The following is a 23,473-nucleotide window of genomic DNA, read 5'->3' as shown; positions in this document are numbered from 1 at the left end:
ATTTTTGAGATTCAGTATTCTTTAACACCTCTATTCAAAACTACACCAAATTACCAAAAATTCCTTGGTTTTCAAAATTGAATTCAAAGGCCCACGAAAAGTTCTTTAATAGCTTTTTAATCTTATTAGTCACAGACCTGGATGAAAGCAGGAAGCACAAAAATAACAGAAAATAAAGGTAGCAGAAAACTAGCAATGTTAATTTTCCCTCTTTTCTGAAAGCTTGGATGTGAGCTGCACGTGAAAAATGGACACAGGATTAGGGCCAAGTGTTTCCACCAGTTACTTCACTCTGTGCCTACCTGTGGAACCAACGATCTTTGGTAGTATTGTGCCACTTTTTGTCTTTCAATACTTGAAGGGTCCCAAAAATAAAGTTAGCCAAAACCTGTAGCAGTGATAATATCTCCGCAACGCACATCATTTCAAAAGCTCTGCTACCAAGAGTTTGGATAGCATACTTTTTGGAAGATTTTCCAAAAAAAATCACCACCCCAAAAAGGTCTGAATTTCATGGCTTCCAGCAGCACTGGAAAAAAAAACACAACACCCACATGGATTAAGTGCCAAGTGAGGTTGCAAGACACCTAAAATGTAACGCAGTAATAAATTGCCACTTCTCAGCAACAATAAAAATATCATTATTTTAATTAGTACTATAACGAAAGACTTTCACTAGACTTGCTACAGTGCCAGTCTCTTACTGGTTCTGTAAAGCTACAGTTTCAGAGACCGTATTTTCTTGCTTATATATAAGAGATTGTATTTAAAGAGGCCCAGAGCAAGAACAAAGCAACTCACAAAGAGAAAAATCAAATAAGCAGAATAAAAGACTTGCTCTGCTTTAACATCAAGCTGTTCTTCCTTATCACTCCTGTCACTCCCTTCTTTTCCTTCCTTCCCCCTCACCTCATCTCCTTCATTTCAGCGCACTTCTGCAGAGCCAAGCTCATTAATGTTTGAAAAGGCTGATCAATAAAAAGAGAATGGGTGAACTGTCCATCTGCAAATTACCAAGCATATCATGAATATTTAAAAAGCCAACCTTAGAACATGGAGCAGGCTGGGGCTTTATTAAGGAGGATGAAATGGCCTACATGTGCACTGCTAAGCAAGGTCACTAATTTACTTTCATCACCAGAGGGTACAAATTTTCCCTTATAGTAAGGTATATTTCAATCTTGTTTTATGCTTGACACTATCCACAAACGTATATAATTTATTTTGGTCTTATAATACTGGACAGGCATCTTAATGAGGATCATAGGTGACAGATGTTATGTTAGGCACCATCCACAAACCAGATTACAACTTCTCTACAATAAATGCTCCTTTGTGACTCCAGTACAGCATAATGCACATCTTTAAATATATGCATTAACGGGTTCTAAGCAAAAGAACTGTCTCGTCGCTAGAACATATACCAGCGAATCCCGAAATCAGTGGGTAAGTCCTCCCAATGAGCTAATAGTGCAAAGGAAGGGCTTTCATTTTATTTTCAGTTGTATCACAAGCTGCTTCGTAGAGCTTGTAGAGCTCCCTGCAACATGGATCTCCTTCATTTTCTCTTTCTTTGTATACCTTGGTTACCGAGCAACAGGCAGCCCATATGTCTGCAGAGGATTGCTCATAGTGGTCCGGATGGGGCTCCCAAATTTGGATTGGCTGATCTGCATGTGCCACTACTGTCCCAAACTCATCCACCAAAGCTGCACGAACACTTGCTGACCCAACATCAATTCCAACATAGCATTTTCCTGAAGCCTGCTTCTTACTGTGCATTTTCAATAAAACCTGTTCGGGGGAAAAAAAGATAGGGTTAAAAACAGATAAAATGACTGATGATGCAAAGCTGTGCTGAGCAGGACAGGGGAGATGCTGTGCAAGCACTTTGCTTGATAACTCTTTTTTGCAACAAGACTTCACTTGGAATTTTTTAATTAATTTGAGTTTTCAAGTCTTGACTAGTTGCATGTACTTTCTTCAAATGTTTGTGCATAAGTTTCATGGCACAGAAGCTCCTGAAAAGCAAACAGAATAAGCATGCTAAGATAAAGTTCATGCACTCATACAATCAAGGAAATGAGCTGTGTCCATATAGTATCATGCCCACATAAAGGGAAAGAGGAAAAAGGAGACAGGAAGGGAAGGGTACGGTTCCAAACTCAGCAACAATCAGAAGCTGGCGCTTTACACAGAAGGAAAATTTCAATCTAGAGACTCCTGGGTTTTCCTGAATTCTGGCAGATGGGGAAGCTGCTGATGCCTGGTAAATTGGATTTGCCTCTGGACAAGACAGGAAGAACCACTACAGATATGTCATTGCATCAATGCAAACAAATTATACTCCTGACGTAGTGAAAGGGGTGGTGTGCCTGGCTCCACTGAACCCTGACCTGACGAGGAACAAGGAGCCAAGAGCTGCTGCCTCCCATAGAGCCAACCAGCTGATGAGTGGCGTATTACTGCTGAACGAGACGGTGAGTCAGGCTGAATTTCTGCAGAATCTGAAAACAGTTTGCCCTCCCCCAAAAAGTGGTGTGGTGCTGATAATTAAAATACCTAAGTGACAATCTGGCACGTATTACCCACTTTTGAGCCTTCCAAAGAAAAAGAAAAAAAAAAAACCACCAAAAAATATGGTTTGATTTTTAAGAGCTATCCACCATCCACACAATTTTAAAGATTCAGAATATAATATGCTGAAAAGGTGTTGAGTTATGAAAGGAACCCAGGAAATCTCTGCCTACTCTCTGACAACCTACGAGAACAAAGTGAGGTTAATTGATTTAATTATTCACAATGAGTTGCTTACTTCACTATATTACGTTTAACTATTTGACATTTAATACAGTGACAAATGCACTGTACTTAATTTCTCACAGTTTGTTCTTAATTAATAGTTGAGATTTACATTTTAATCAAGCTGGGAGAATGCTAAGTAAAAGCTGATACAAAGTATTAAAGATGTCAGACAAGTTCCAAGTTTAGTGCTTGTATGAACCTCTTAATAAGCCTCTAAAACACACAAGACTCAGCTGATGAGTACTTTCTGATTTCCAGAAAATGAATGGATCAATTATAATTTGATGAATACACAGCATTTACTGAGCACTAAAATGGCTCTACATAAAACCAGCCCATCTCTCCCAAAGAAGCGACCTGGATTAGTTCTGTGTATGGAAGATGGGTTGTTCAGAGGGAGGGGCATGGGCAAAAGGCAAAAGATTTGGAATGTACTGCTAAGTAGAACAGATTTCATTATTCACATTTCAAATTAATCCTTTTTTTTTTTTTTTAAATAACTAGAGTTTAGGGGCAAAGTATACCAAAAGTCTGATCGAAAAAGCAGTGGAACAGGAAACAGTCCTCCTTCCACCTTCAGACAGAAACAGCTGATCATATAGTCACGTAAATTGTAATCAACTTTGGAAGCGATGTTTTTAATTGTTTTATTTCTACAAGACAGAAAACCAAGCCTTTTTTTTTCCCCATGGAACATCTTGAGATTAGGTCAAGATCTATCCTTGGGTGTCAGTCTGAACATAGAGTTGGCACATGTAAGTGGCTGTTGACATCTATGGTTGGCTTGTAACCACTGCTGTTGATGGCTATTACAAATCTAGTATCACTGAGGGTTAGAGGTAGCAGATGAAATAAAGAAAAAAAAAAAAGGGGGGGAAAAAAAAAAGGTAGTTGACTATCTCTGAAAACTCATAATCCAAGCATCATCCCAGATAATAACTAAGCAGTATAACAGCTGAATTAGGACAAATTTTCATCTGCACTTGAAATGGCATAAGCCAACACCTTGGCTAAAGAAAACTACCCAATTTCCCCTCATCCTACCCCATTACACGGTTCATGGAAAGGTGGTTAGTCTGTGGAGATCAATCATCACAACCTGTCCCATACGATCGGTTTGTACCGCCTGAATCTGTCATTCGTGCTTAGACTACCACTGCTGGGGGCCAGGAACATTTTTTTGTTCTTCACTTGGACGACACTAGCATGAGGGAGTTCTGTCCATCACTACAGCTCCTAAGCAGCCCAGTAAAAACCAAAGCAGTTATCACACCACATTCTATGTGCACAATGGCAGGGTCACTAGAGGCAGCTGTACAGATCATTAGCTTCTAACAATATCAGAAACTAGAAAAAAATCAAAGCTATAGAGCATATTGCGGTACTGATGGAAATACTAGCTACTCTCTCAGCATACTGATTCTGCCTAGTAGATTAGGTGCAACACACACTAATCTTGTTAAGCAAGGTCATCTGTTCAAGCGATGAGCAATCAGCTAAAAATAATGGTGTGCCATGAGTCTAACACCTAGGAATATTGGCAAGAAAGCTCGCTTTATTTTCTTGGCCCTGGCTCTATGACCTGGTCAGACTAACAAAAGCTAATGCCTCTGTCACAGAGAGGACAATTCTCCTGATATCAGTGATTAATACCGCATCTGTCAGCTGGGGATACTTACAGCGCTCTGCATCTTCCTCTTAGCCCTTGGCTGTAAAAGCAGTTTTAAGACATTCTTTTCAACAGATGATGTTCACTTTTTAATTTTGCACTCCATCTCCTCAAAGCTTAAAAGGCTGGCTGCAGATGCTGTTAGCTACTTGCAAGAAATTCTACTCAAAAGAAATTGCATAAGAGTGCTCCTGATACTATCTCACGAATTTCCCTGGTTCTCCCTATTTCGGCACTGCCTTTAGCTGCTGACTCATAAAAAGACGAGAATAAACCACAAGCTGCAAAGCAGATTTATTTTTTTTTAAACATAGGCAAATCTTTCTTACTTGCTTTTCTCAAAATACAAATAGCAAAAGGAGTATTTTACATCCTGCCTCCTTCTCTCACACACACAATATTACTCTAATTTTTTTATTTCTCTTCCATGTATGGCAGCCTTGATTTTAGCTCATTAATGTGTTTTTGCTACTTAGAGAACAAGCTTAACAGATGTTAGAGAATTAAGCTCATAGTACCTCCTACTCAGCACTTAAAATTATGGTTTTGCATTGGATTCTTCCCACAAGCATTTGAAACCTGGAACCTAATCAGCCCATGTCATGTTTACTTTCCTTTTTTACTTACTAAGCAACCAGGACGTGCATGTGTGAGTGACTGTGCAGGAAGCAGGGTTTGTTTATATGCTCAAGCAGTACATAATCAGTCTCTGAATATCCACTACTTTATTTCTGTAAATCAGTGGACGTAAGAAAGAGTTAAGCGTCAGAGTCCAAAAACAAGAACGAAAAACTTTAACTGGTCTTTCTCTGAGCGAAGCTCACCTAGATTTACAAAGCAATACTTCAGTATCTTTCGAAAACAGGCTAAAAGTAAATATTAATCCTTTTTTCAAGCACATCAAGCACTAAGTTACTGTTCAAAGTATAGCGTCTCTGCAATAGGATCTGATCCGCTTGCAAAAACATCATTTGATGCCAAGGGTTTTTCTGGAATACCAATCACTTGGTATGCCACCGACTTGTCAACCAGATCTACAAAAAGCACTGTCATCTCTAGGTCAGAAGTGTCACCAATTAGAGACTCTATCTAAAGCTATTTCTTGAGAACCTAAGAACTCAGCAGTGGTTGGTGGAAAATATTTAGCCAAAGTACTTTGATAAGAATTTATAGAGGAAAGTTGCTATTCAGTTTTCTTTACAGAAGATTCCTTTGACACAAGAGGAAGCTCCAAATCATAAATGAAGAAACTCTTTAACTGAGTTCAGAGGTAGAAGAAGGTCTGAGCACAAACTTCTTGCTTTGGAATCCGGACACCAACGTTCATTGCCATGTGTAAAGAAAACTTTGTTGTGCAAATAAAACTTTGGTTTGGATTTTTTATCTCCTGGATTCTTAGCATACAGCTTCTGCAGTCAATCAATCATGAGGAAAAGAGCAAACCAGAATAATGATTTAAATAAAAAGTCCTAGAGGTCCAGTCGGACAGGTCAATTCTTCAAGCGCAATATTCCTAACAAGACACCAAAGTATTGGATGCATGGATGACGCATGTTTATGGGCTTCCCAAGAGGTGAAAAGCAGTGCTGATAATACCGCTACCTCCTATACCCCTGAAGTATCTACCTCAGGAAGCCTGGCTTCTTGCAACCGAGAGAAAAGGCCTCCAAAACTTCACTACAGCTTTGCCTGTCCATTGCAGAATTAGGGCCCCATATTTACAACTTATTATTTTAATTTGCAAACAGAAAGAGAAGGAGAGAGGAAAAAAATAATTTTTAAAAGACATGTCCAGCTTGACCGTGTTAGTCCATGACTACAAGTGGTAAGATAGGTCGAGAAGCCAAAATTCCCTCCAAGCACTAAAACAGCAATGGCCTCTTTCTTTGCAAAGCACAGCAGGGACAGAATGGCTTTTCAAACAAGCATTTATGATCAAAGGGCTACAGCATATGATAAATATTTATATGGCCCATTAAATAATAGTCTGTATAAATATTATTCAAAATGTGCGTGCTGGAAACCACAGACTTCCCAGTTTATCCTTAAACAAATGTGCTAGTTTTCCCACATAGGCAATGAAAAAAAGGAGAGGTAAAACTGTCATTTGCAAAAATATTTCTTTAAAAAAAGAAAATCCTTAACATTGTTTACTTTACTTTAAAAGGAATGACTAAGTAACCAGATGATTGTTTCATTACAACTAACTACTCAACTCAGACTATCCTACCTTAATTCACGGCTATCGAATCGCCAGGACATACCTTTCTGTTAAAGCTACAGTACAGGAAGGCTGCAGACTCACGTGCACGCGGGTAGAAGCTCAGCAAAAGTATTTATCAGCAGCAAGTATAGATTTTGTGGTATCGTGTGCTTAAATACAAGGAATTATGAAGGGCTGGCACGTCTGTTTTAAATTTTGACCTTTGGAACGTTGCAGGTTGCCCAGACGCAGAGATCATGGATAAACAGAATGTTTTTAGAAGTGCAGCTGTGCTTTTCTATGGATTACCGAGAAAAAGATTAACAGGCTCAAACTAGGCTTCAAAATCTTAGTCTGAAAAAAATCTAAATATGTTAAATAAAGCTGCTTCTCAATTGTAGAAAGGAGATAAAACGAAAGGAGCATTTTTGACATTATATTGGAAATTCAGCACTTTGTTGGCTTTGTAGGGTTACAGTAAACTAACAAAAGTGGTGGTGGTAGAATGGCAATCTCTTCTTGAAGACCATGAACTCCCTTTCCTCTTCCAGGATCTTTAATTCCTGTTTGGATGTGAAGAGACAAAGAAGGCACATGTCTGCGTGGGAGAGTGGGAGCAGACGGAGAAGTCTAACACCGCATTGAAGGGCAGTACTAATAAAGAATAATAACCTTAAATGCCCAAGGGACTATGCTATAACTATCATCGAGCATTTCTTTTTCAGCTACCCAACAGCAAACAAAACAAAAACAAGGAATAAAAGCAAACCTCATCTCCCCTTTTCCCTTCCCAAAACAGAAACACATACATGCAGGAGATCTCTGTCTTAGGAATGTGAGGACTGTATTAACAATAACAAAACTGAAATAAATAAAAACTAAGGTGGAGAAAGTATGTTTCTTCACTAAAATCCAAACACTTCTAGACTATTTCATGCATTCTCTGGTAAATTCCATAGAGCTTTCTCACATCTTAGAACAAGGAAAACCAGCTTCAAATAGTGGGAGAGACCTCATTTTAGTAGGAGAATCAGATCCCAGCTCCCAGTCCCATAATACCTAGATTGTTCCATCAACACCTTCCTAGTTGCCCCCCCAACACTGTAACGTAGCCTCAAGAAATCCCAACACAGAACTGAAAATATTCTACTTTCTAGTATTTCCTTCTCTCTATATAAATAATTCATGATGTACTAATCTTCTGTAATGTCTCTCCATATCTTCCCCCCCCCTTCTCTCAGTGTCCAAGACAAAGCCATTACTTCATCGCTGCGTTCTGCCCTTTAATTTTATCTTTTGTATTTTAAATACTTTCAGGTCAAACTATTTCCACCTGCTCTGATATAAAGTAAGACATCTCCCGGTTTATCCTGGTGTAACTAATTAGTGGAGAAATGAAAATGACTAAGCAAATTATTCTAAGAATTAAGATCCAAAATTTATTTATTTCCAGCTTCTAGTGCCTACATAGATATCTCACTCATGAAGAGCAGAAAGATGTCAGCATGACCGGTGTCAACAAATACCAAGCTCTTAAATGTTCAACAGAGTTGTTTTTCTTTATAATCTGCTCTAGAAGAGATTGTACTAAAACAGAAAACTGATGCTTGACTCCTCTCTTGAACTTGCACTGGCAGATACAGCCCATAGTACTGTTGGTCAAGTAAGAGCAACAGCATTTTGGACCCTGATTAAAGAGCATGGTTGCACTGGGTCAGGTGAAAGGTCCAATTAGTCCAGTATCCTGCCACAAACAGCAAAAGCCATAAGAAAAGCACACACCTGCCCTTTTCATCCAGCGATACTTCCCCAAGACACCTTCTTCCTCCTGCTATCTATAGTAGAGGCACTTCCTGAGCCAGAAATTTTATCTTTAGGATTAGCAGACCTTGAAGGCTTTTTTCCTCCCTGAATTTGTTTGTGCTCTTTTTGAATCCAGGGGAACTTTTGCAACTGCAAACTACTGTGGTAATAAGTTATAAAGTTCTGTGTAAACAATGCAAGAAAACGTCCTTTCATTTGTTCTGAGCGTGCCACCTGCTAGTTTTGTTTGATGTGCCTGAACTCCTGAGCCAGAGCAGACATCAAGCAATTGCTCCGTATTTACCTTCTCCGTGCAGTCGTAATTACATTGCCTTCCGAGTTGTCCGCAGAAGGCTCTCTGCAGCTATTTACAGACCATGGGTGATGAGCTGAACTCACAGTCTTAACATGGTCAGGTAAGTCAAAAGCCATTTTTCTGCTCTCTAACTCTTCATGGGTGTGGCAGTAATAAGTACCATAACTCAGTGCAGTAGTAAGTAGAATCACAGAATGGTTAGAGTTGGAAGGGACCTTAAAGATGATCGAGTTCCAACCCCCCTGCCATGGGCAGGGACACCTCCACTAGAGCAGGTTGCTCAAAGTACTAATAAGCAGCAAGTAACTATCCCAAGACTGCTTTTTTTCCTTTTCCCAAGACTGCAGAGACGCTGCTCGGAGATGCTCACAGCAGAAAAACAATTCCCACTACACCGGCCCTCAAAGTGTGTCTAAAGACAGAAATGCAGGAGCTCCTCCCAACTATATGCCTGGAGAAGACTTAAGGCTACTGCTCACCCTGGTTTTCTTTGGAAGGAAGATCAAGGCGCCCACACAGTTGTTGCATGCCCTAATAGCTCGGCATTGCAACAGGCATGAGACCAATGCCACAGCACGCCTCGCAAAGCAGCCAGGCTGCCCGGTCAGAGACTGTGAGACCAAAGACAGACCAGGAATATCACTGTAAGATCAGCAACGTGACAGCAGTAAACTGGGCTGCCCCATTTGTTCCCCAGCCTGTAACTATGCCACACAAAAGAACTAGTTTAGCTCGCTCTCTGCTTCACTGCTCGTCTAACAGCAGGAACAGCAGGAAACAGCTGCAGAGAGGAGCTCTCAGGAAAAAGGAAGGCTGAGCAAAGAGCCCCGTGAACACACAAAATGAAACGAGGAGACACATGCTACGGGGGAAACCCAACAGCTCCAAATCCCTATGGGGCTCTCTTGGACCTGCTTGGACTGGGCCTTTTAAAGAAGCAGGGTCTGATCCTGCATCCATTAAAGTCAGTGGCAAAAATCCCAGCCATATTAGTAGTTCAGGATTAAACTCTTGACACTTGTGAACATCACAGGTGCAGTCACATGTCTGCAAGATTTTGAATGCTTGCCATAACCTACAATTTGTCAAACAGAGGAAATGTTGATCTGTTTACGCCAAGACACAATTCCCACACAGAAAAACCTAAGGAATTAAGGGAGTACATAGCAGCACCCTTTCTTCTCCACACCCTGAAAACAGCAATCGATACAATTCATGCACACCAACCTACTTAGATCCGTTCCCTCCTCTGACACTGCTGCTGCGTGCATCCCTAAAGGCTGTGCTAATGATCTGGCAGACAGACATGTCCCAAATGACACTGCAGAATGCTTGAAGCTCTGAAAGAAGACACTATCTTGTTTACATTGACTGTGAGGGGGGAAAAAAATGCCATCTGATTATTACATAAATTCTAGCTGTAACAGCTTCATGACTAGTTGAAAGGAGGCAACAGGCTCCAAAATGACTGATGGATCCAAGTGGTTGGATCCATCAGCTTATTAATCTAATTTTAAGGTCTTTCTTATTCATATATCTCTATCATTTTAACCTACCCCATGCTGGACAGAAAGAACAATCTCTGCTCATTGCCTGAAAAAGAGAGGCAGATTCCTGTCCTGTGACTTTTGTATTTTTTCATTCTCTTCTGTGATAACAGAATTGGAGAAGCAAGTAATAAAACTAAAAAACCAAAAACCCACACAAAGAAGCATACAGTAAACACATCCCTAGCACAACAATCTTAATTTACGAAATATCTGTTTAAATTATAAAATACAACTTGGAGTAGAAAGCAATTCAAAAGGCACAATAACAGTCCATGTAACCATACGCACATCAGCTTTAAACTGCATTCCTGGAGCAAACCAGCCCCGGCCCCATGAGCTTCAGTGCAGGGTACACGCACTTACCCAGAACTCTGGGTAAATAAAGCCATTATGCTACTGTGGCTACTAAATTAGCCAACTTCAGGTTAGTGCCGATATTCTGATCACATCTGCAGATTCCAGTGCTACATCAAGGTTGAATTTGGCCCCAGCTGTGTGATTACGTATCAGCAGACCAGTATAAAAATTATTTGTTCTGAGTTCACAGTTTTATGAAATGACAAAACATCAAAATTAGCATTCTGGCTGAAATCCACTGCATTTCCCATCAAGGCTTACACATTTAAGCAACATCTGAACCAAGTGTCTATAATTACTCCTGGCAGATACTGGAACACTTAGACCAGTAGTAGATGCAACAGTGAAATCAATTTTTAAAGACATGCTGTAAACCACTTCTTTCAAGATGCTCAGCCCAGAAGCAAACATTTTTACAGTTCCACAGTTTACTATGCAGTATTTGTTCACTCTTGCATAGTAAGAGCACGAGAAGAATGACAGCCCTAAGTAATCTGTAATTTTAAAATAAAACATTTATTTGGGCTGCAATTCCAAAAACACTAGCCCTGAAGTTCCTGTCACAACTACTTAGAAGGAAGTGAGGTTGCACATTAGCTTAGGTTAAAAGAAACACAAATTCTGAACAGAAACCAGATACGTAGCTAGACTGTACATGTCTACATCCCTTTGTTTTTTACAGTGAAAGAAGAATCACATCTGCTTATCTGAACCCCGTGTGTTCTCTTCCTTCTTCCTACATACACAGCTGGGGGGTTTTGTTTGTTTGGTTTGGTTTTATCAATGCAAAATCTGCCTTCTTAACGATCCTGTCAGTCTCATAATTTCAAACTCCCACAAAGACAAGCCTGGAAGGGTATCAGGCCAACACCTCTCTGTAAGTTCCCTTCAATGACTTTCTGAAAACATCTCGGAAGTCAAGAGCTTGTAAGCTTGCTTGCCTCAAACAGCTAAAGGTCACAAATTTTCAGACTTTATTTTATGAACGGTCCGAGTACTTTCCCTTTCGCAGGCGGAAATGCAGAGGGGAAACCGAAGGCGGCTCAAGACACCAGCCAGAAGGTATTAACAAGAGCCAAAAAACCAGACAATGCTGATCAGAGATTTCCCTTTGAAAATGAAGCTCAGAAACACCTTTCTACCAAGGTCATGCCACTACTGTTGATTTTGCACACCAGGCTCTTTGATATTCCAGTGGCAGGGAAAAATTTCAACGTGAGTCATTAGAAAAGCCCAGGATACAAAACAGGAACTCACAGGGGAGCTATTCTGAACCTCTCCTGTCAATCTACTAGTTCTCAGGAAACAGATCAGCCTGTAACAGAATCAAAAGAATGGCTAAAGGAAGAACGGCTCTATGGAAAGAGAGAAGGCAGACTTACTGAGGAAGTACAAGAAACAAAATGGATAAGAGCCCTTATTTGGGAAGAGGAAAACTTTTTCAAAAGAACCAACAGTTTCAAAAGGTAAGTTAGCTGTCTGACTGTTAGAAACACAGAACAGAGTAACAAAAGTGGCTAAGAACACACATAAAAACTTCCCAGCATAGCACTAGTTTATTTAGTCTCTCCTGACACTATAAATTTCTTTCTGCCCTGATTCTTACAGCTGGGAACAGCTGTACCTACAAGAACCCAATTCCCCCTGTTTTCCTTTTTCATCCTCCTATCCCAGGCACCCTTTCCCAGGAAAAAAAAAAAAAAAAAAAGAAAAACCTGAAAACCTGTTATTTTTTTGTTGCCATATGCCAGTACATATTTCTGAAAGAAAGGGGGGGTCTTAACATTTAAAGACACTTTAAAATTTCAGTATGTTTTTTGCACTATATTTAAGTACATTCAGGAAAAAAGTTAATTTCAATAAATTAAGTAAACGGTCTTCCAGGAGGAGAGAATACATGAGGATGAAAAAGGAGATCACCTTCACAGTAATGTGTCTGTTTATTACTTTCTAAGAACTTCAGAGATGAGAGAGCCCTCTCCTCTCCTTCCCTAACATTTCTTTCTTGTGTTCTCCAAGGAAGGACACTGATGCTAAATTTACTAAACTAGCTAACAAGCCTCAGGCACCTCAGCAGAGAAAGAACCTGTAAGGTCATCAGTTCCTCACGGGTGCAGAGCACGTCACAAGCGAGGAACACGGCCATCACGGGGAGGTCTGGAGCCGAGCACAAGTAAACTCCACCAGGTTAGTGAGGTGGGCTCCATGCCAGCCCACAAGCTTTGTGAGAATGCAGGAGCAACTGCCCTGCAAAGGAGACAGTGCTGCAAAGGTGTGAGAAAGCGGAGCTGTGAGAGGAGGAAGGAGGCAGCGGTAGAAGAAAGCAGCGAGAGGACTCCAGTGCCAGCAATACCAGACTGGAAATGACCAACGTGTGTAAAGGCAAAAAATACATTTAAGGAAATCTCCCAGGGATCTGGAGGATTAAGCAAGTATGTAAGTGATGTACATGTCCCATCTGCCTACATCAGGTCACCTGAGCGCTGCCATTTAATGCTCGGGGAAAGGCGGCAGGGAAAATGGTGACCCCCACCTGCAGGAGGAGGCCTTGAGAGGAGGCGATGGTCCTACCCCAGCCCTGCAAAAACTCAAGGGCCTCCCCAGGCACTGCCTGGAGCCTGTCAACGCAACGGGCCTGTGAAAAAGGGCAGACCCATTCTCATTAAATTTAAGCGTTATATATAGGCTGTTCTGAGAAACATCAGTTAAAAGAAAACTTTGGGAAGCCAGGCAGGGAGATGAGAATCCTATAATCCTCCACCAGCTAGGCGAAAACCAGGCTCCGAAACGGATTCGGAGCAATTCAATGGCACAGCCAACGCACGCCCTGGCCGAGCTGCGTGAGGCCCAGAGGGGCAGCCAGAGGGGCTCCCTGGGGAAAGAGACTGGGCCGGGGGGGGGGGGGGGGAAAGTGTTACACACAGGCACCACAGGCTTTTTTAATTAAACACCACCACCGCAAACGCGATACGGTCTCTCAACCTCACGGAGAACGGGGAGGGAGTTTTCTGCGTGTCAGCGCGGAGCTCCGGAGAGGGGCCCAGCAGGGCCGGGCAGGCCGGGCCGGGCCCGCCACCGTTAACGGCCGTGACGGCCGGCGGGGCTGAGGGAACGCGCGCCCCCTCAGGGGCGGCGCCCGCCTCGCCTGGCTGAGGAGAGAGAAGGGGGGGGGGGGAGCCCGCCCCGTCCGCGGCTCAGTCGCCACCGGGGCTTGGCGAGCGCCGGTCACTTACTTGTCCAAACTGAAACACTATATTAGCTGCGCAGGGAACGGGCTACACAAAACCGCGCTTTTCCTGACAGGGCAATTTCCTGACCGCTGGCCGCTGCCGGGAAGCCCGCCGCCTTCCCCCCACCCCGCCTCACCCCCGGCCCGGCCGCGCTTGCGCTGCCGTCCCCCCGCCGGGGCGGGGAAGGGGGAGGCGGGAGAGGCCGAGCTCTCCCCCGCTCGCCTTTGAAGGCCGCGCCGGCCGGTACCGGCATCTGCTTTGCATTTAGGGGGCCCGCGTTGCGGAGCTGGCCCCGAGCGCTGTTAGAGGGATCTGCTGTGTGTTAGGCAGAGCTGTCAAGCCGCACTGCCCTGGAAAGCCCGGCCCGCACCGTGCCCTGTCAGGAATTCAACTGATACCAGGGGTTTTATTTATTTTATTTTTTTTGGCCTCGGATAGGGAATCGTATTTCGCCTTTATTTAAAAGCAAATAAAACAGAAACAAGGAGGAGGTTTAGCTCTTTTGTTGTTAAAGGGTTGTTGCTAAACCGTATTTCTCAGCCCTATGGCCTTACACGACTGCAGAAATATTGGGGGTCGCAGAAGCATTTAGCTTTTAAGCGGTGCAAGAAGCCACACCAAGAGCCAGGGAAGACTAAATACAAGGGACCAAGCAGAAGGGGATGTCTGGAGCAAGGACAGTCTGAAACATCCCCCACCTTGACCCATAAATACATAATCGCTTCTTAAATAAATAAAACAAGACTGCAAGCCCTGAGCACTCTATTTGAGCATTTTGCCTGAAAAGTTGGAAGATTCCTGATGCGAGGAATAAACCCTGACTTTATTTAAGGTTTGCTTAAAATGGAGGGCAGGGCTGTAGGATCGGCTCATCATTTTAAAGCATCCCTTGAAAACAGAGAGATGGACCAGCAGAGGCTGCACGTTCCGGCGCGGGCAGGACCAGACCCCACCATGTCCCTCCACGACCCACGTTGGGAGGAGCTGACGGAAACCTCTCAAGAGGCCCCTGGGAGCCACCAGGGATTTTTCCCGTTATCCCCCAAATAGTCTACAGCAGGAAATCTTGTAGCACAAATCCGTCTTGCAACATTTCCAGAGTTTTCCCACTTTGGCCCAGGCAGAAATACTGCAAGGAACAACCTTGCTCAGGGAAAGATGAGTGTTGTCTCGTGGTTAGAGCACAGGGTTCGTGGTCAGGAGCTGTGGGTTCTCATTCCAGCTTTGCCACTGAATCATTTTGAGAGCTTCGCTAGTCACTTCGTATTAGAACCAGTTAGTAATTTTCCGTTGGGAGTGATTTTCTGATGGAAAACACCACTTCTGCAAAACCAAAATCTTCTGGGTGAAAATCGACTTTCCATTGGGAATACTTTGCGTCTAGGTGGGGTAGGAAAGGACATAAAACTGAAGTATTTAGAGTTTTCTTGCATTAGTCCAAATGTTTTGCTTTGATAGATTTTTTTTAAAAAAAATACCACCCTCCTGACAGTAATTCCAAGTCAGCTCATTGCACGGTGGGAATGAGTGCTCTTGTGCTCCGCTTTGCTCTCCGGGAGGTCTGCGCCTTCTCTTGTGGGATGCAAATTTCTCTCTTTTGAGACATCTGTATCCCAATCCGAGTCCGACCGGTCCAGGCACGCGGGCAGCTGGCCCATGGGAACTAATCCTAGCGTGAGGCTACCACCCTGACCAGGGGAGGGAGTGCACCGCAGAGAGAAAGCACAGAGTTGAGAGTCACAAACAAGCTGTTTCACGTTAGTTCAGTGACCCAAAACAAAGCACTGTGACTGTGGACATACCAAAAAGTTGTGTTCAACTGAAAAGCAGTGAAGTGAAGCCCAGAGAAATGGACCTGAGTGTTCTTCTACTACCCCTGACAACCAAATCCTATAAACCCTGCCACGCACGTGCTGAGCTCCCGCTTATAGTTCTTGCTCTTCACCCTTCCGACTATCTCCCTTTGCTGTTTTGCTCCAGAGTCCTATTCTTCTATTCATTAAAATCAAACTTCATTACTCCTGCCCTCTCTATATTCATAGATTGATGACACTTTCTTTTAATGTAAATAATACTTGTCCTCTTCCCACAGTGTATTTGTAGGCACTGTTTAAATCTTCTTAACTTTTGTTTTGCCAAGTTAAACATTAACCATTTACATTGTCTTTCACGAGAGCAAGTTTTGGGTTCTCAATAAGCACTTGTTTCAGTCAGAATTCATCTTTTCTGAACACGAGTGAGCATAGCCCAACCTAACACCTACTGTTCAAAGCGATGTCTTGCTGGTGACTTGTACAGTGGCAATAATAATTCCCTGTGCACCCTTTTAGTTACAGAAAGGATCAGTTTTGCCTTTTTTACACCTATATCGCATTAGTACCTCGATTTATCCAGGTCTTTCTGCTCCAATAAATAGAAAAATAATAAAAAAGTTATCTGTCTGTAGGTACAGACGAATGTATTAACTTTTCCTTAGTGCATTTTTCCATTTCCTTACACTTCTCTGGCACTCACGTGGTTTCTTTCCAAGGGGGTGACAAATGAAGATATTTTCAAGAACAATTGCAAGATCTCCAGCCTCCAAAATCAAAGCTTTCTTTTTAAATGAAAGAATCAAAGTTTATATTATCACCTATTCCCAAGACCACATGAGGCTTAATTCATTACTCCTTTGAAATATTCTGAAAGCTGAGGGTTAAGAGGTGTTATATTAGTGCAGAATAATGATGATTAATTTCTGCTCCATATCAAATGCAGGGAGAGTAGATACGTGTGCAGTGAATCCTCTCTGATTTCAGAATCTTTCCATAAACTTGAAAATATCTTGCAGTCGTGTGTAGCTCAAATGGAACACAAGACCATTTTTTTTTTCTGTTTGGAGTGTGGCTGTTGTAGCTTTGCTTCAGATCTTAGTGCTTCAAATAACCTTCTTTTTCCAAGACTGCGGACAGATTCACTTAGAATACACCCTTTTGCCTTTTCATTACAAAGTAACAAATGAAAATTCCATTTTAAACGTGCTTTCTGTGAGACGGGAACATTCTTTTTTTCGTTATTAACAAAAGCCCGTATTTCAAGCTGTAGGGATAGGACTTCAGGTAGCGTAAATCAGCGTTGCTCTGAGATGGCCTGCAGTCCTCTCCACCAGCGCTGCAGAACAATTTAGTGGTTTTAGATGACAGTTGGCATCTTTGAAATATTCTCTTTTGCAGAACTAGACTAGATGTGACACTTGCTGGAGAAGAAATCTGGCATAAATCTGTCTAAAAAGACTCACTTAATCATATTACTTCACTAGCAAGTGGTAACCTTTGGAGGCCAAAGTCCAGACAGGTTGAGAAATGGAACATGAGTACATAAAGGTGACAATTCCATTAACTGCAATCAAAGAGAGAGGTGAATGGTGAGATAAAGACAAATGACTTATTCTATAAAGAAAAGAAAATATGTGTGTGAAGGGGAAAGAGACAGAATGAACCTCTTCCAGCCTTGTCAAGGAAATAAAGATCCAGTCCCACTCCCTTGAGATCAACACAGAAAACGTCTCTCGGCCTCCCTGGATGCAAGCTCTGGCCCAGCATCCCAGCCTGCTGCTGAACGTCCGTGTGAACCATCGTTTCAGGAGTCCACACGGACACAACTGAGATGTCCCAGTAGAAAACCATATGCAGAATGTCTTGCTGAATTGCCCACCACAGCCGTGCTGGAACTATACAAGTACTGGGCCTGGCTTTGCGGTCAGCAGAGCATTTTGCAAAAATAATTAGGTGGAAAAATTGTTGGCATTTCTGAATCCTGTGATTCCAGATTCTCACATCTACCAGACAAGATCTTTCAGTCCAGCGCAGTGGACTTCAGCTCCAAAGGCTGAACAGAAAAGGCTTTGGGGCTTCCTTTTGGGCCCCAAATCAGAAAGTGTGGGTACATTTTGATAACTGAAACTACCGCCACAGGAGAAAAAACAAGTTCTTACGCAGGTTCAGTGCCAAACTTCAGCCAGATATAAGAGAGATCATCGGGACATATTCTTATCCCGTATCCTTCAGTAAGGGCAAGGACAGTGTAAGTAGCATCACTGAGGCAACTTCACGTTACCCAAGTTTTTTTAGAGGCAGTGGAAGCTCAGAGACTAGCCAGGCTGGCTACTGAGCTGCTTTGCAACGCTGCAAATAAAGCTACAAAGGGATCTAATCTGTTATCTCTCGAATCTTTCTCAATTTAAGGTAAAGAGGAAATGAATAATATAAAATCTATCTATAAACACAACCTCCTCCTCCTCCTCCTCCTCCTCTTTTGCAATTTTCAAGAATTTCTATGCAGAAAACTTCATCTAAACCCAATCCATGTACCAGAAACAAAACAAGCAGATCAGCAAATCATTTTACTTACGGAAGCAGAAATGGATCTGTGAGCATTCAAAAATTCCGCTTACTTGCGTATTGATTAGCATAACAACTGAAGGGAAGGAAAGATTTATAAAGGGTCATGTAACACGTGCTTCGTACAAGCACCTGAGGGTGGTTTTCAACTTCATTTTTAAGAAACAGTCTAACGCGGGTGTAGGAAATAGAAGCTGGGGAATACTCTGGACACTGCTTCCTGAGTCACTAGGACTAGGACTATTCATTCAAACAGGAAAATAGGGAAGTAAAAAACAACTGAATACTATGCAACAACAAGAAGGGATTTTTGAGTGTACAATAGGAAAAAAAGGAAATTTCCTTCAGGGGACTTTTTCTGTTTTTAACAGAGATATTAAGTTACTGTTAGATACTAGAGCAGCCAAAAAGGGAAATCCCTGTTTTACACGGCTCTAAATATAGTTAGAAAAACAATTCAGATTTTATCAATTTGTGACCCATTTCGTTACGTTTTGGGTACCTCACCTTTTAATACAAAAGTCAGAAGCCGATACAAACAAGCACACGATATTTCAGGTTCCACCAAAATTCCAGTGTCTTGCCCAGGGCCTGTTCCTGCCTGCCCTCTTGGCTGGATACCAATATCCTTTATTCTCAGGGGAATGAGCCTTCCAAAAAAACCACTTGGCACTTGAGCCAGGGCTGCTCTGTTTTCCTAACGTTTCAGGGCAGGCAGGATGTTTTCTGACTCTGGTACCCAACAGTTGAGCATTCCAGACAGCGCGGGGATTTTTCTTTCGAAACCGCACTGCCGGTGCCATCAGAATAAGTGAAGTTCTGTGACACCGCGTGATCCTGGTGGGAAAATAGGATGACTTTGTTGCCATACAATGAGAAAACGCACGTGACTTTTGCCACCTTTATAAACTCGCCTTCCGTGGTGTGAACGCTGAAAAAAATTCTGGCTTAAAGTCATGTTTTCACCAACTGGTTCCCCTCTGGGAAGACTGCCAGGTCCCCACAGATTAGGTTAAAGAGAAGACCACCCCCACCACCCTCCCGAAATGCTTGGCCAGAAAAGCAGCCCAGCGCTGCAGCGTACTGGGGAGGGTGCTCAATAGTCTTTGCACACATTGCTGCTGTACCCATCTGTGTTGCCACCATGTGAAAATGTTCTGTTTGCTCCCCAGAAGAGATTAAGTCTGTGAACACACAGCACAGATACTCCTGCAACCTCCTTAAATATTAGAAATATGACTTTACCATTGACATTTATATTCAAGTAATTCCGGAGATCCCTGATGTCAGGGCCAACCAGAGCTGTGCAGCCTTTGCCTGGTGGAACAGAAGCTCTGGAGGTGAGGACAGGCAAGTTTCAATCACGGACAGGACTGGGCTCCTGACTGACCGGGAGCAGACAAACTGCCCTGCTCCGTCTGGGAGGCAGAGTTGCCAGAGACATCTTCCATCATAACTCTAGGGTGAAATCCAGATGTGCAAAATCGCGAAATCACAATCTGTCGAGCTGGAAAATTTATTTCACAAGCCAAGCTGTGAAAATCTGTCGAGCTCCTTAACTTTCACAATACCTTACATCTCATGAAAAATAACTAAGAGAGGTTACATATTTTTCTGCAACATCCTTTCAAGACTTTTTCCACAGAACATGACTAGGTTACGTGAACCAGTTTATTACAGCAGTGATAGACACATCGTACAGGGATGCCAAAATCCAGAAAACATGGAGAAGGGTTGAAGAATCGTAGAATCATAGAATGGTTTGGGTTGGAAAGGACCTTAAAGATCATCCAGTTCCAACCCCCCTGCCATGGGCAGGGACACCTCCCACCAGACCAGGTTGCTCAAAGCTCCATCCAGCCTGGTCTGGAACACTTTCAGGGATGGGGCATCCACAGCTTCTCTGGGCAACCTGTTCCAGTGCCTCACTACCCTCACAGTAAAGAATTTCGTTCTAGTATCTAATCTAAATCTCGCCTCTTTCAATTTAAAACCATTACCCCTCGTCCTATCACTCCGCTCCCTGATCAAGAGTCCCTCCCCATCTCTCCTGTAGCCCCCTTCAGGTACTGGAAGGCCGTGATAAGGTTTCCCTTATAAACTTGTGTTGAGCCTTATGTGAAGGCTCAACGCAAGCACCGTGACCTCTTGCTGTGCCTGGACTTCCTACAAAACACAGATCCTATTTTGCCCTTTGAACTCAGAAACCAGTGAAGACAGTCATGGGAGGCAAAGTACCATCGGCATCTGTTCATTTGTAAAAAATATAATTGTTTGTTCTCCAAGGCTAAGACTGTTAACTGGAATCTGTACTTCCCAGATTATAACCAACATGCGGCCTTTCTCCTAATCTCATTGCAAAATGGACAAATGATGTTCTAAAGCCAGCACTGTAATCTTTTAAAATCTTAAATTCAACGGGGGCTCGTTCAAGTACATAAAAAGAAGTTTGTTGGATCGTTTAGCCACCTGCAAGTCATACACAAATAAAGCAAACAGCACTAGAAATAAATAGGAATAAAATCACCATATATGTAGCTAGTCCCTATAGCAGTTAGATTTCCATGCTCTGTATACAACCCAAAACAACTTGTCTGCTTATAATTAAAATACGATACTGTTTCCAAAAGTCTTGCCTCTAGGGAGATAAATTTATACCACGGGGCAGATTCAGCCCTGGTGTAGGATTTCTGATTTTCATGGAATTACACCATTAAAGAATTTGGCCCAACATCTTACCCACACTGATGCAATTCAACTTTTAAGGGACAGTTATGGGGTTTCCTCCTAACTCCAGGCCAAGTCTCTGGAACAAGGGAAGTCTGTAAAAGAAACCGTTGGAGGGATGTTTTAGTCTGACATTTAGAAATATTCGCATATTAGAAAATGTCACAGGATTTATTTTGTACTGCTTACACGTTAGAATTTCTGGCTTTTTTTTTTCCTTTCTGTACAGACACATTGCCAGTAGGTGGTCACAGCAAAACAGGGTAAAACCCAAAGAATGTAATGAAACAATTCTAGACAGCCGTGAGTAGAAAGACATTTGTGGATCCAGTTAATTCCGCTTCATCTTTGTTACATAAATCTACTTTCCAAATGAAATGTATTGCCTGAGCTTGTAATATATGATTAACAGAATGGCTGCACCACTCAGGACTGGGGAAAAATGTTAAGATGTTAATTCTCCAGCATTTTATGTCACTTTAAATATTTCAGGTATGATTGATCTCACGTAGTGCTTTGGATTTATGTTTTGTGTGACAGATGGAAATCAGAATACACACGCCGATGCTCTCACTGATGTTGAAAACTTCTGACTTCTGTGCAGAATCTGAGAAAAAGAGCTGTAACGCTTCTCTCCTCCTGGAGCTAACCTGGTCTCTCCTGAAACTATGCGGCTTCATAGATCATGACCCAGAAACAGGAGTCTCCCCAGCTCTTCCTGCCAGTGCTACACGTACCGGGCACCGTGACGCGGGGTGGGCTGCGAACAGGGGAAATGTGATGCTGTCAGAGGTCTGGGGGAGATTAGTCCTTCTCTCTGCAGTTGTGTGAGCTGCCCAAAACAGCAGAAGCAGATGCCTACATTCTTACTTAAGGCTTCCTGAGAAAATCAACACTGTTTCAAAACCATACCAGAACCAAAACTATGGAAAGATTAATCAAAAGGGAAGAAGGATGCAATAGCTTTTGACAGCAGTGAACTGGTAAATGATGTACCAGAGTTAGAATATTCAGTGCATCACATCAAAAACTCCTTTAGACTCTTGACATAATACTAGAAAAAACCATGGAAAAGGATAGTAAACATAATAGAACCGTCAAAGGTGTATTTTAAATTTACTACTTGCATTCTTACACTAATCTGACAATCATAAAGCCTTACTATAAATCAAATGGAGCAAATGCTATCAGTAAATTAAAATATGTATAGTAATCTGTGTACAAAAGTTAAAAACCCTTTTGGCATAGAAGACAGCTGTGATTCAGAGATCTTTCCAGTGTTAAGCACAAGCAACAGAAGAAAACTGCTTTAAGCATTCTTTAAAATCATTCTGGTTGCTAACCTTTGGATTTTACAGCTTGTCGTTCTGAAGCAATGATAAAACCATCACAGCTTTAATCAACTTCTTGAATCATTGACCAGTCTGAAAAACTGAAAGTGAAATAAAAAGCAAGACACAACAAAAATCAGAAATCAGATATAGTTTTTGCCATTTCTGTCAGCTACCGCTAAGAGAAGTTGTTATAAAGCAAGATAAAAGATTGAGGAAGGAAATAAATGATAACTGCACTGCTATTTTACGTGATTTTATATCTGATTGTTTCAAAAGTAGGAGGAATATGAGACTGGGTACATAACTCCACCCTCTCCAAGAACTGCCAGGACTGTTGATCCAAACATGAAAACAGTTTCCTTCCCTACAGTATGTTGTAATCATGGAATATCATGGGATGTTTTAATTGACACCTTGTCTCCATCACCACCACGTACACTGACAAGCCATCCTCTTGGGAGACACGGGACAGGAAAATTAGGATGGCAGATAATTATCCCATGGGCTGCAAACATTTCCTTCAATGGAATCCTGGCCACGGAGGGTCAGCAGCCCAAGCATAGAGCACGACACCACCATGATGGGCACCCTACCCACGGGAGCTACATGTGGCTGCTGAGACCGTGGGGGCCTGTACAGACCTCCCCTAAGCTGGTGACAGGTTTTGGGAGGGAGGCCAAGGTGTTCTACCACCTCTATACCCACTCGCTTTTGCTGCCTTCAAAAGGAATGATGCTTTCACTCTGTCCGCTCATCGATTTGTATATTCTACTGCTATATCTCAAATTTCCCCCAAAAAATCTTAAGGTAACCTCTGAAGAATTGGGAGGAGGAAGAAGCAGCTTTTACTGAACAAAGCAAGTTTTCCAGAATACAACCTCATCCTTTTCGAGCACCTATTGCAGTCAGTCTGATGGGCTAATGCCGTGCTTCACGTTTACTCAGGTTTTTTCCCCTTTCTTTATCGCTTTTCAATTAACTGGCAGCTAAAGGTCTCATCTAAAGTTATTTGTACGCTTTTTCTCCCTTAAAAAAATGCCCATCCAAGAATTATTTACTCGGCACCGAGCTTTAAGAAGTCACCTTGATACGGGAGCAAA

The 23,473-nt window shown here is 42.3% G+C and overlaps 1 protein-coding gene across 1 annotated transcript in view; it reads right to left on the bottom strand.

Annotated features, from left to right (window-relative positions):
• Positions 1–14,067, bottom strand: part of FGGY (FGGY carbohydrate kinase domain containing) — a 143,621-nt gene extending 129,554 nt beyond the window's left edge. The window contains exons 1-2 of the mRNA XM_074151329.1: positions 13,937–14,067; positions 1,582–1,794 (exon numbers count right to left, since the gene is read on the bottom strand). Of these exons, the coding sequence (XP_074007430.1) occupies positions 1,582–1,782 (201 nt within the window). The 5' untranslated portion in view covers positions 1,783–1,794; positions 13,937–14,067. The remainder of the gene's footprint in view (positions 1–1,581; positions 1,795–13,936) is intronic.
• Positions 14,068–23,473: the final 9,406 nt, after the last annotated feature.

Source organism: Numenius arquata, chromosome 8 (genome assembly GCF_964106895.1).
Source record: "Numenius arquata chromosome 8, bNumArq3.hap1.1, whole genome shotgun sequence".
In the NCBI taxonomy this organism is placed as follows: domain Eukaryota; kingdom Metazoa; phylum Chordata; class Aves; order Charadriiformes; family Scolopacidae; genus Numenius; species Numenius arquata.
The sequence above is the reverse complement of the archived record's forward strand: the minus strand, read 5'-3'. Positions and strand labels throughout refer to the sequence as shown.